This window comes from Crassostrea angulata, chromosome 1 (genome assembly GCF_025612915.1).
Source record: "Crassostrea angulata isolate pt1a10 chromosome 1, ASM2561291v2, whole genome shotgun sequence".
NCBI classification, from domain to species: domain Eukaryota; kingdom Metazoa; phylum Mollusca; class Bivalvia; order Ostreida; family Ostreidae; genus Magallana; species Magallana angulata.
Genome location: NC_069111.1, coordinates 47,298,867 through 47,311,475, shown reverse-complemented (window position 1 = coordinate 47,311,475; position 12,609 = coordinate 47,298,867). Strand labels below are relative to the sequence as shown.

Here is a 12,609-nt window from a genome sequence, read left to right as displayed (position 1 = left end):
CTCCACGACCGCCCCCTTGATCCGCATATGAATTCCTTTTGATCAATCTAACATAAATTTAATTAACAAGGTAATCGACATCGTTTTTAATGGAGTACTTTGTATACATATAACAGAATATAAAATTTTACAACAAAACCTTTTTACTTAAATTGTCATTCATAAATAAGATGATTTTTTTCAATTATTCAATTGGCCACGCGTAAGATTATTTCAAAGATTTTGCCATTGCGTAATATGCCCATTCTTTACACATGAAGAAAAATAAAAAGTAATGAAATAAAATGAAAAAATACTTCTCATGAAAAAAAAAAACATCTGCATGATTACAATTGTCACCCTTGAACATTTTTTTCAAATCCGGACACGCTACAGCAAAATCCATGTACACTATTTTTAGCCGTGTCATCTCGAATCAGTAAAGTTTCACCATGCAGACACAAAGATTTTTAAAAATACATTGCGAGAGTTATGAATATTGAAATGGTGATGCCGATAGCATTATATAATGTACGCTTTGATTTTTATTTAATATCCTTTTAGTCTACAGTCGGGCCTTCTGTCTGTACCCGTCCCATTCTCCTTTTCATAAAATTTCAGGATATAAATGCGCCTTTATTTCACATGAACAGATTCGTTTTCTTTTTCTTTAATCATTGTTTTGATTTTTGCTCTTCTTTTTTATTTCACTTTCGATCGTCCGGAAATGTGCAAATTTTTTAAGAATAAAAACGTTCTCATTAAACGATAATATCAAAATATTTTTACAATAAAATGTTATTTTTAATAAGCTAGAAAAGAATTTGATTTTGTGATTTTTATCCATATTTTCTGTTTTGGGGTTCTAGAGTTCCAATAGATAATTATGAATGAACGAAAGCAATGTTCAAATATATAATCCTCGTTTTTATATCGCGCAATGTTTGGCGGAAAAAATGCCAACAAACCATATAATAAAAGTAAAACAAAGGCAGTAGCAGCATAGTTTTTAAAAGTGATGGGGAGGTCAGACTCCAAAATCTTCACAAGCAAAAAAAAATTCTCATAATCATGAAAATCCTTATCCATGGCTGTGTGTGTGTAATGGGGGGGGGGGGGGGGGGGTAACGTATGTATGCCTATCAGACCCGGGGTCAATTCCTTTGAAATGAAATGCATTAAATTACAGTGAAACCCTTTCCATTACAATTACAATTATCATTACTGTCAATTACAAAAGTAATTAATTAAATTAATTTACTTTGCAAAAGTAATGAATTACATTGCACATTACAAACAAAAAGTATGAATCAATTTCTAAAGACTGTTTATTTGCAATTAACTTTTAAGTCATATTGAAAACAAGTGTAAGAATAACATGTTTGTCATTTTGCACATCATATATATATAGTTGCACACCATCTGACTTTTGAAAGTATTGTCAGTCAGAAAACAGCATTCTGGCCTGAAAACTTTACCTGTGATGTCATTCTAATGTAATTGAAAACTAGTGGTAATTACTCCCATTTATATCAGTGGCGTCGGAAGCAAATTTCAAAGGGTGCTGGACTTATCATCAGAAATCTTTGCTTAAAAAGGCTAATATAAAATCATGAAATCCCTAATCCGCGGGGAGCCGGGGAGGGGGGTAGTTTACCTATAACTCCCAAAAAAATCTGAGCTTAAAAAAAACATTTCCTTAATTTATGAAATTCCTAATCCGTGGGGGTACCGTGGGGGGCGTAGTTTGCCTATAACTCCCAAAAAATCTGAGCATGCAAAAAAAACAACTTCCCAAATTCATGAAATTCACAATCCGTGGGGGATGGGGGGGGGGGGGGGCGTAGTATACCTATAACTGCAATTTTCAATATCATTCATACATGTATGTGCATTTGTATCTTGACATATTTATGTATGGTGTTTAACATAAATATATAGAAGACACTGTATTGAATGTATGGAAACATACATAATTATATATATATATATATATATATATATATATATATATATATATATATATATATATATATATATATATATATATATATATATATATATATATATATATATATATATATATATATATATATATATATATATATATATATGCAGTATATATATATATATATATGCAGTATATATATATATATATATGCACTATTTAATTGTTCATGTCTGTCTTAGCTCTTTCAATCATCCAGGTCTTTCCCTCTTGTATATGTTTATTGAATGTTTTATGTTCATTGGATGTTGTATGTCAACAGTCTTCATGTTACCCCTTGAGGGCCCTTAATTGGTTAAAAAAGAAATTGAAATTGAAATTGTAATTATTCTTGAATATTTCTTTATTTTCATTTCAATTTCTCACATTCTGACAAAAATCTTACATACTACCAAAATGTGGGGGCGGGGAATGACAGCTTCCTGACACTTCAATATTTTATTTGTAAATTGAAGAAAAATTAGGTTTGCTGCGAGAAAAAGTGGGGGTCTGGCCCCTCCTTGATGCTATGTGCCTGATCTAACTTTGCAAAACAATTAAAGGGGGGGTACCAATAATTCCAATTCCACCGTCATTTTCATAATTTTCTATTTAATTTTGCATTGCCCCATAAAACAGAGGGTCAACTCCATGATGATTCATTTTTTTTAATTTGTAAATATAAAGAAAAATGTTTGCTTCGATAAAAAGTAAGCGGTTGCCCCCAACCCCCACCCCCACCCGATCCCCGATGCTACGTACCTAAAACATAAAATATCACACCCCCCCCCCACCCCACTCCCCCCCCCCCCCCCCCTTACCATCATCGCTGATAAAATGTTTTAAATTGGCCGTTATATATAAAAATATTTTTTATTGTAATTATGGGTATTGAAGTCTCTTTTGTGTCATTAGACTTGTTACTTTCGGAAGTTCCCTAGGTTTATCATTGGATCTCAACTCTCTTGGTCTTTCTGCCTGAAGACTCGTGTAGAGTTGGGAACATAAAAAGTGAAATGCGTCTTTAGAATCAAAATATCAAAAACTTGAAAACTCAAAAATAGAAAAGGTAAGTGTTCTATAAGAAAATAAACGAGAAGCAGGTTCTCTCTCATTTTAATTATCAGCTGCAGGTTTATTTTCATTTTGTACAGCTGTTTTCATGAGTAAGAGACTGATAGAGGTACTCGACCTTTCGGCTTTACTTAAAGTATTTCTTAATTTCTTTCTTTCCTTTTTAACCATGGGACATATCGATAATTAAAATAGGAATTATAATCAATCATAGTGATTTCAAGAGATTAACACATTTTTTCAGTAAAATCTTATTATTCACACAAACTTTAGGGAATGTCGTATATTGAATAGGTAGGCCTATGTGAAACATACATTTTATTGTAAAAAAAAAAAAAAAAAGAGAGAGAGAAAGAATTCTAGAAGGTTAATATTTTTTTATGTAGACAATATATCATTGTTGTATGGATCTTTGCACATTATTCGTTACACTGTGGAGATCATACCTGTCTCCTTTTAATATAAAAATTGAGGTTGATTTATCCCCAAAAGGTTAACAGTCATTAAACATAACATGCAAAGATTAGTAATGATCCTATCTGAAACAAAACCCAAGCTGAATATACCGTGGCTTTGCTATCGTAAGTAAGGAGACAAAATGAAAGTATACCTTTCATTTAAATATTAATTCTTTCCCAAAACATTCTCACATCACATTTTCATTAATTACCGGTATTCGATATTTTTAAATACTCAGGGTTCAAACAATAGTATTAAAAAATCCCACAAATATTCCTTCGAAAAATTCCCTCTAGCTTGTCAGGTTGAAGAATTTCTCCAGGTAAAATTACATGACATATTTTAAAAGATAAGTTTTGGATTTTATTTTTAATATATTGATTCATACTGTACTTTTTTTTTTTTTACAGGTATGTATATTTCTGTTAAAATTGTCACAAAAAGATGGAAAATAGTTATCTCTGGGTTTTTTGTTTGTTTGGTTTTTATATATATAATTCTTTATATTGTTTGGACTGGCATCCATTAACAGCAGTTATAATGTTGCCTCTGCAATGTACTGGTAGACAGTAGGAAAAATCTGTAGGTGTGACACATACATAGTCAAAACTGTTTCAGATTGCACAAACCATTGATTTTGGCACTTTACTCTTCAAACAGTATGTCTGAGAACAAGAAAGCAGTGGTTAACAACAGAAAAGACCGTCGTAAATCCTGGTGGAGTGAGCAGAGGAAGAAGGAGAAAAAAAGGGATGGTAGGTTCAAGGGTTGTAAAGGATTGAATTTCAATAGCTACTCAATTTATACTCATATGAACTGGGTTGGGGCCGTCTATGCTTTATATATACTAGTTCATACCCAGATTAATGAGTTATGATAAAGGTAGCTATAATGTTCCTTGATTTTATTTTCTGCTCCTTAATTTAGTGTAGAAAATTGCACAATCGCTTACTGATCATGGTTTCATTCTTTAAAACTTTTTCGTTCTTATGAATAATTCATGCTCTTTTCCAATTGGCACCAACATACTTTTGTGAGGAAAATCTAACCAATCTTGTTGATGCTTATGTTTGCATCTATCATTAAAAGAATGTCATTAAAAGAACCTTTTTTGTCCATGCGTATTTTATCAGTGATAACTGAAAGGAAATTGAAATGGTAGGTTTTTCATATAGTAGGCAAAAAGTGTGAGGTCAGATTTCTTTCATATTCATTCCAAAGAACTAATGAGTTTTCAGAGAAATGGAATTTTTGGAAAATTTTGCTTTTTTGTTCTGAACTACCATCATAATTACCGGTACACAAATTGAATTAAACTGCTGAATTATATTTTAGGCCTGAGAAAGAGCACCCTCACTGTGAGGCCCGCTATGTACACAGAAACCAAAATCATCACACAGGACGAGGTCACTAAGCCAAGTGCATTGAACCACACGAAGACCAAAAAGAAACCCAAAGCATCACCAGGGGACGCTAAACAGGTCACCAAAACCAACAAAATCAGGCCGGCGAAAACCGAGCCCCAGTCTGAGGAAAGTCCGACAACCCCCAGTCCGTCCAAACTCCTACCCCAGAAGTATGTTCTCTTTGTGGGTAATCTCCCGTACTCCGTCACAAAGGAACAGCTGGAGGAACACTTCAGGAAGACAGGTGGGTGTGACCGCATAGGTTTATATAATGTCAGTAACTTTAGGCTTCATTATACTCCCTATAATAAAGGCCTTATTTGTCTGGTCTACACACATCTATATTTAAGACTTATGTATTTTATGTCCTAGTTTTATATTTTTAAACCTCAGACTGGGTCTTACCTTTATATCACATTGATATATATATAGAGGATATCTATATTGTGTGATTTTATATTTGCTTTATCCAACGAGTTGAAATGGTGTATATATTCGCGAGGCTTGCCGAGCGAATATAACCATTTCAACGAGTTGGATAAAGCAAATATAAAATCACACAACTATAGATGTTCTATTTATCTCATACAATTTGATTTATATTATGAAGTTTTTGAGACAGTCCCTTATGTGACCCGAATTGTTTTTTTTTTCAAAGATAAAAACGATGATGCAACGTTGTGTTATGCGGCTATTGTGACCTTGCGCAATACAATTTAGTACGTCATTCCTGAGATAAATCTAACTGTTTTAATGTAAAGTTTCACTGAAATAAACCTTAAAATATTTTTTTAGCTCTAAATAATTTTTCTTAGAGCTTATTCACTTGATTAAATGGAAATTTCGATTATAAGACTTGAATAATCAAGTTTGTTTACATACACAAAGTTGCGAATGCTCGTTAGTTTGAATTGACTCGAACGAGGAACAGTTGTTGATGTTTTATAACACAAACACTAGGCTAGCCTTATGATTCGAAATTGAAATTAGTGAATAAGGATGCTTACTGGTGATGGAATAAAAGTTTTAAGAAACATTATTTCGGTAGGTTTTTGTATATAAACACAACCAGAACGCTCTGTTTTCATCGCGTCGTCAGGATGAACTCCTTGATAGTTAACGTAATTCAGTGTAGTTTTATAAACTTCACAAAGCAAATTGAAAGTTGGAAGTGGGCTAAATTTATCAAAAAATCTTGACAAACAAGAAAAAAGGGTCTTGTGGCTACGGTTATGAATAACTTTGCAAAAAAGGTATGGGGGGGGGGGGCTAACCTCAGCCCCCCCCCCCCCCCCCCCCCCCTCCCCAACTCACAATAGCCCCCCGGTTCCGACGCCTGTGCTACGCAGTTATGTGTTTTCCTTCATATTTGTAATTTAAGACTTTGACAAAATCAATTTTAAATTAATTTTTGTAGTAGATATAGTTATGTTGAAAGTACTAGCAAAATCTTCGAAAATAGGTCACTAAGCGTTGAAGCGAGGGGCTGTGTCAAAAGTAGTTCCGACCGGAAGTATTTGATATAGCATCACCCGTGTGATATAGCAAAGGTTTATCACACGGGTAATATACACCACACGTATGAGATAAATATATATATATATATGAATATACCGGTAGTACTGTGGTTTCATTAATATTCAGGGGTATCAATTTTCGTGGATAAAGTGAAAATCACAGTTTCAAGGATACGTAAATTTTTGGCCAATGACCCTATCAATACAAACTGGTACACTGTAGTAGAAAATGCACTTCAATGAACATTTAAATTCATGGTTAAACTTAAAAACGAAATCCACGAAAATTGGTTTTCAACGAATATTGATGAAACCACAGTACTAAACTGTGGGTGAAACTCCTCCAAAATAAAAATATTCAAGAAACTTTGTAGATACTGTAGACGTGGAAAACATTACGGTGTTTTTAATTTCACTATGTTCACGATCAGACAATTTTCCGTGAACATTAAGACACCGTGAATATTGAGCTGTGCATTCACCATCTCCGTATAGGCCACCATTACAGATGCATGTGTGCATGAGCGGGGCCTAAGTTACCACTTGTTTATTGTAATCAAAGTATAATTAAAATTCGTTAAAAATAGCAAGTATGAGTATTACGTTAATTTAATACAATTAATATCATAATTAAACAAATGTTTATAACGGAATATTCGTTTCACCTTTATCTCTGCGGCCCTATCGAAGCCATTGTGAACATAGGGGCTAATTGTCACTTATTATCTCGGACATTTCCTTAGGGCAAAGACTCCTGTACAACCATGACGTTGTCTGCGATCGACATTCATATTGAGCAGTTCATTTAAAAATTGATTTATTTTAAAGGTGTACTTCTTTCTTACAGATTACATGTACGTTTTCCCTTTAATTTGCATGCCCAAAATATCAAATACGCATTTTACACCAGTGCTTAGTTCATTCGACACAAACATATTTTATTATTCTCATAGTACTTAACGTAAATATTAGAGTAAATCTTCTCAGAAACTAATCAGCCAGAGGATTCTTTATAATTGTTAAGACTTTGTCTCCAGGGCAATTATAAACAATTGTTAAGGATCTTTTTGAGAACTGCAATACTCAACATGTGATATGACAATAAAATCATCCTGTTAGAAAAGGAACTAATGATTATAAACATAAGAATATCCAGGGGGGAAAATGGATTTTATTTATAAAGGATCTACATGTATTATTGTACATTGTCCAGATTGTTTGTATTATGACTCCATTAAGCTGATTTTATCATACCTATTGTTCCTCAGGTGAGCGATGTGGCCCATGGGCCTCTTGTTTTTATTTTATTATGATTTTCAATGCAATGATTGGGAAATCTCAAGAATGTGAAAATATATGTAATTTAAGATTTTCACATCACATGTATATTATGACTCTTTAAAGATTGTTGTATGCTATGTTTGCATGTAATTCAAATGAAATTTGTCACATATGAAATTCCTATGAAGTTAGTTATTAAACTATGCCCAAATCATGTCTATTATAATGGCTGTCAATTTTCATGGCTCGATCCTTGGGTCTACTTTTATGTCTTTCCCACTGTAGTCCATCTTAGAGCTACCTTAGGTACATGTATAATATTTCCAAACTTTTTTTCACTACATGTTCATATATATAATATATCTGTATTGATTTGCAGGTGGAGTCAAAGCAGTCAGAATTCCAAAGGAAAAAGGAACTGGGAAGAGTAAAGGGTTTGCTTATGTTGAGTTTAAAAACAGGATAAGCCACGGTGTAAGTTCTGGCCTGCATATTGATCAATCATACTGTTATTTTGTTCAAATATTACTGGTAGTTAAATCTATACTGATAGTTTTTAGTCAACAAAAGTTTACTTTACAGTTGATTCCTATAAGTTTCCTAAAAAGACAGTCTATTCATATATTTCTTGTGTTTTCCCATTCAGAGTTTGAAAAACCTGCTTTCTATCTTATATCTGGCATTGTTAGGCATAAAAACATTAGTTTTGTGTCAAATGTCAAAAAGGTTGAATATGAAATAAAAGTTAACAAGAGGAGACTCATTGGCATCCTTGAAGAAAATATGAATCTTCTGCCAGTGTAGTGTTTTAAGAATTGAAAAAGTAATTGTTCTGTAAAAAGTTTAATTTTCTAGGCAACATTAAAATAATATCTGTATTAACATATTGTTATCTACAGATTGCCTTAAGATTACATCACACAACTTTGGGTGGCCGAAAAATCAATGTGGAATTCACATCTCACGGCAGTGGAAAGAATGACCAGCGGAAAGAGAAACTGAAACTAAAAAACTTAAAGCTGGCGAAAATGAAAGTGCCTTTGAAAGATTCTTGATCCTGTGTGGTAAATTTGTCTAGCTGTGTGTGAATGAGTTCTTGAGTCATGTGCCATTATCAATTGGTGCAAATGTAACCAATAGTGAAGTAGGGAACCCTAGGTTTGAAGTTTGAAAAGTAAGAAGAAATTAGTGCAAGAGTGATATTTGAGAGTTGGATGGAATCCTGATACAGGGTTCTTAATAGTAATGAATGTAGCACAATAATTGTGATGTCATTTTGATCCATGACTATGTACAGCATTGTGATGTTTTTCTACTGACAACCAAATCAGTTCAGTGATCAGTGTATTGTATTTATTTGTATAATATAATTCTAAATTATTAAGAGTATTGTATGTACTGTGCTATATTTGTTTGCACCTGTTGAATGTACATGCATGTACAACCTTATACCTACATGTCAGTTAGCATTATGACACTGTACTGTTTAAATGAAACCTTGTAAAGATGGAAAACAGGTGAATTGTTGTTAAAGGTCTTTTTTATATGTGCTTTAAATATAGGGCAATTCATTTAAAGTTTGTTTTGTTTTTATAGCTTAATGCCAAAATCATTCAATGCATTTCTTTTATAAACTTGCAATTATGCTGGATCATATTTTGTCTCTGTGAAACTCATATCTTCATTTCTTAAAAAAATATGTGCAAAAAATATTTGGTTACTAATATTTATTTTTTACATTATATATTTAACACAGTTGCATATTTCACAAAAAAACCCCATTAAGACTCGAATTGAATGTTGGCATGATTGTCTGAGAACAGTAAATTTCGGATTTGGCTGTTTGTGATGAACACTTGCCATGTGGGTTATCATTTTGATTTAAGTCTTCTTCTTCTTCATGTGTTCCAATATGGACATTTTCAGTTGATCTCTACATGTAGATGAAACTTCAAGTGACAATAACAAAAAGTTATCAAATTTTCACCTGTAACCCAAGCAATGTATTGTTGAGTACAAATAAAATACTGTATAAAAATTAATGTGTGGCTGAAAAACATCTATACTTATGATATCATACACATGCAGCAATATTTGGAACTGTAAGTCTATCCACCTGTCCTGTTTGTGTCAGCACATTCCATCAAACCACTCAACAGATTCAGAATTTTATGAAACTTTTTAGATGACTGTTAATTATGTAATGCTTTTGGTAGCTAGGTGTGAAGTGCTTAATTTTGAATTGTTATGGTAATTTGTTTAGACGTTATGCCCCTTTTAAACTTAGATAGTTTGACTAAGTTTGATATTGGCAATATCTTTTAATCTACTGGACAGACTTCCATGAACATTTTTAGTAAGTAATGACATGTTATGTAGAATTGTGGAGTCAAGTCCCTTTGTAACTTAGAAAATTTTATGCCCTGTTCTTCTTTGAGCAACTTTTCTAAAACCCTTTTTTCTGATCTTTATAAAACTTTGTTGTTAACAAGAACATTCTCTGTAGATGTTACTAATTGCAGGAAAGTTTTATTCCAATTCTTTTCCTGAGATTTATGTCCCATTTTATCTAATTAATTGTAGTATCATTGCCACTCATTTTGTGTAGCTTTGTCAAGAAAGTTGAAAAAAAGGCATGTTGGCTTGCTCACTTTTTCTTTTAACTGCTGTCAATTTAAAGAGATGGTAAGAATCAACATCTGACAAGTTTGATAGCATTGTGAAAATAGACTTCAGTAACAAAATACTTGAAGCGTGTTTGAATGTAAAAACCATAATAAGGTCGACCATCCTCGCTTCTTCATGGAGCGAATGGTTGAACTTTCTTCTCTTTTTAATTGTTTATCTGGAGCTACATGAAAAAAATTCCATTTATAGCCTTTGCCAAAATTCTACCCCAATCGTATGCCATTTGAATGTGCAGGGTATTCTGTGAAGCAACATATGAATGTATGTGATTGTATGCCTAATTCTTTTTTATTGAAAAACAATCTTGATCACTGGACATTTTTGCATGTACCGTATCATTTGATTTGAGTAAACTTTTCTACTGTTTAAGGCAAGTTTTAATACATTTTGTACTGAACGTTTGTTTTTCTTCAAACCATATCTTACAAATAAGCTTGGCATTTTCAAAGAGAGAAATGTCCTGGTTGTGTTGAATATTGAAGAAATGAAAGTTGTTGGGTTATTGCATGAATTTATTGTTGGATCTCTTAAACTTTGAATGAAAGAAAAACATGTGTTTATATAATGCATGTATTTATTAGAATATGAATAAAAGAGGCAAACACCATGTTATTATTGCTATTTTTAGAAATATCAAAGTACTGAAGAACTGACGGGAGTTGATTTTGTCGATGTTTATTTATTTTAAAATCAATGATATGTTATTTTGCATGACAAGTACATGTAGTTTCTAATTTGTATTTGAATGACGCACATTTTTATAATATGACTTTTTGAACTTTTTAGACAAGAATGTCGAGAAACCCCCATATGAATCATGTTAAATAATATTTAAAGATAAAATTAATTCAATCAAACTATGTATCAGTAATAGAAATATTTCTCGAAAATTGTATGGATCCAAGCAATATTGAACTCTAGTCTCGTTCAACTAAAAGCTCGGCTGACACCGTAAATCTCCGACAAGCAAAGGAGACTCTCTGCTTGTCGGAGATTTACGGAGACAGCCGAGCGTCGAGTTGAACGAGACTATATTGAACTCTGGCGTAGGAATACATACGACTACAAAAAATATCTTAATTCTTCATACCATTTAAAATCTGACGATTTTAAAGGTATTTATACGGTAAATAAGATTCCTTGAAAAACAATGCTTTAGCATACATTACATCTAATTTATCAATTATTTTCAAGAACTTAGTGTTGTCAGCGGCGATGATTTGTGCTGGGGTCCAAACACTGTTTCACTTTCGGTTTGTCAGAGTAACTGCATAGGAGAGTTGATTAAAATGAACTCCCAATAACAGTACTTTTATGCACTGAAAGACAGGTCAATTATGTTCTATTTTCTAAACGTGTTTAATTCAAAATAAGGGACAGGTTATGGGATATACATGTACCAAAGCATATGGGGATTCCTGATTTATATCAACATCGTCAAGAAAATATATGATAGATGTACAATGTACTAGCCAATGGTTATGAAAATTGAACAATGACAGACTATTTCAAGGGTTAGCCTGGTGGTCTTCTCTTGCATATCACTGTTTTTACTGGATCCTCGGCATAGTATATACCACACTTTCTGTTATTGGTATGATTCATTATAACTGGGTTTAATCTGATTCAGATATCACCGGTTTTAATTAATTAAGATATCACGAATTTGGATGACCCTTTAGATATGCCATTTAGATATCATTGTTTATTATCTAGTTTTCCCAAGGCAGAGAACCAGAGCCATTTGTGGCAGGAAGAGGATAAGTGAGGTGTGGGCAGATTCATATACATGTATTACTGGGTGTTATCTAATTGAGATATCACTTGATATTATATAATTCAGATATCACTAGGTTTCTCTTATTTAAAATTGATATCTGGGTATAATCTGATTCCAGTATATCACTGGGATTTATCTGATTCAGATATCACGAGGCATTTAAGTCAAATATCAATGAGTTTTATTTAGATAAGATATCATTGGTATCGGTAGGTTTTATTTAATTCGAATAATAACTAATTCAGATCACATTAGGTATTTTCTGATTTGGATGGGATGTCACTGTGTATTATCTGGTTTAGATATCACTTGAGTTTATCTGATTCACTTATTACTGGTTATGATCTGATTTATATATCAATTTGGATTTATCTGATTCAGATATCATGGGGTATTAACTTATTAAAATATCACCTGATATTATCAGTTATCATGCCC

General features: G+C 32.6%; 1 protein-coding gene across 1 annotated transcript; it reads left to right on the top strand.

Annotated features, from left to right (window-relative positions):
* Positions 1-2,914: 2,914 nt before the first annotated feature.
* On the top strand, positions 2,915-10,998 carry LOC128157852 (uncharacterized). The gene is made up of 5 exons (XM_052820513.1): positions 2,915-3,035; positions 4,160-4,254; positions 4,835-5,149; positions 8,083-8,177; positions 8,603-10,998. The coding sequence occupies exons 2-5, from the start codon at positions 4,161-4,163 to the stop codon at positions 8,756-8,758; spliced, it is 660 nt and encodes a 219-aa protein (XP_052676473.1). The 5' UTR covers positions 2,915-3,035; position 4,160; the 3' UTR covers positions 8,759-10,998.
* The last annotated feature ends 1,611 nt before the right edge of the window (positions 10,999-12,609 follow it).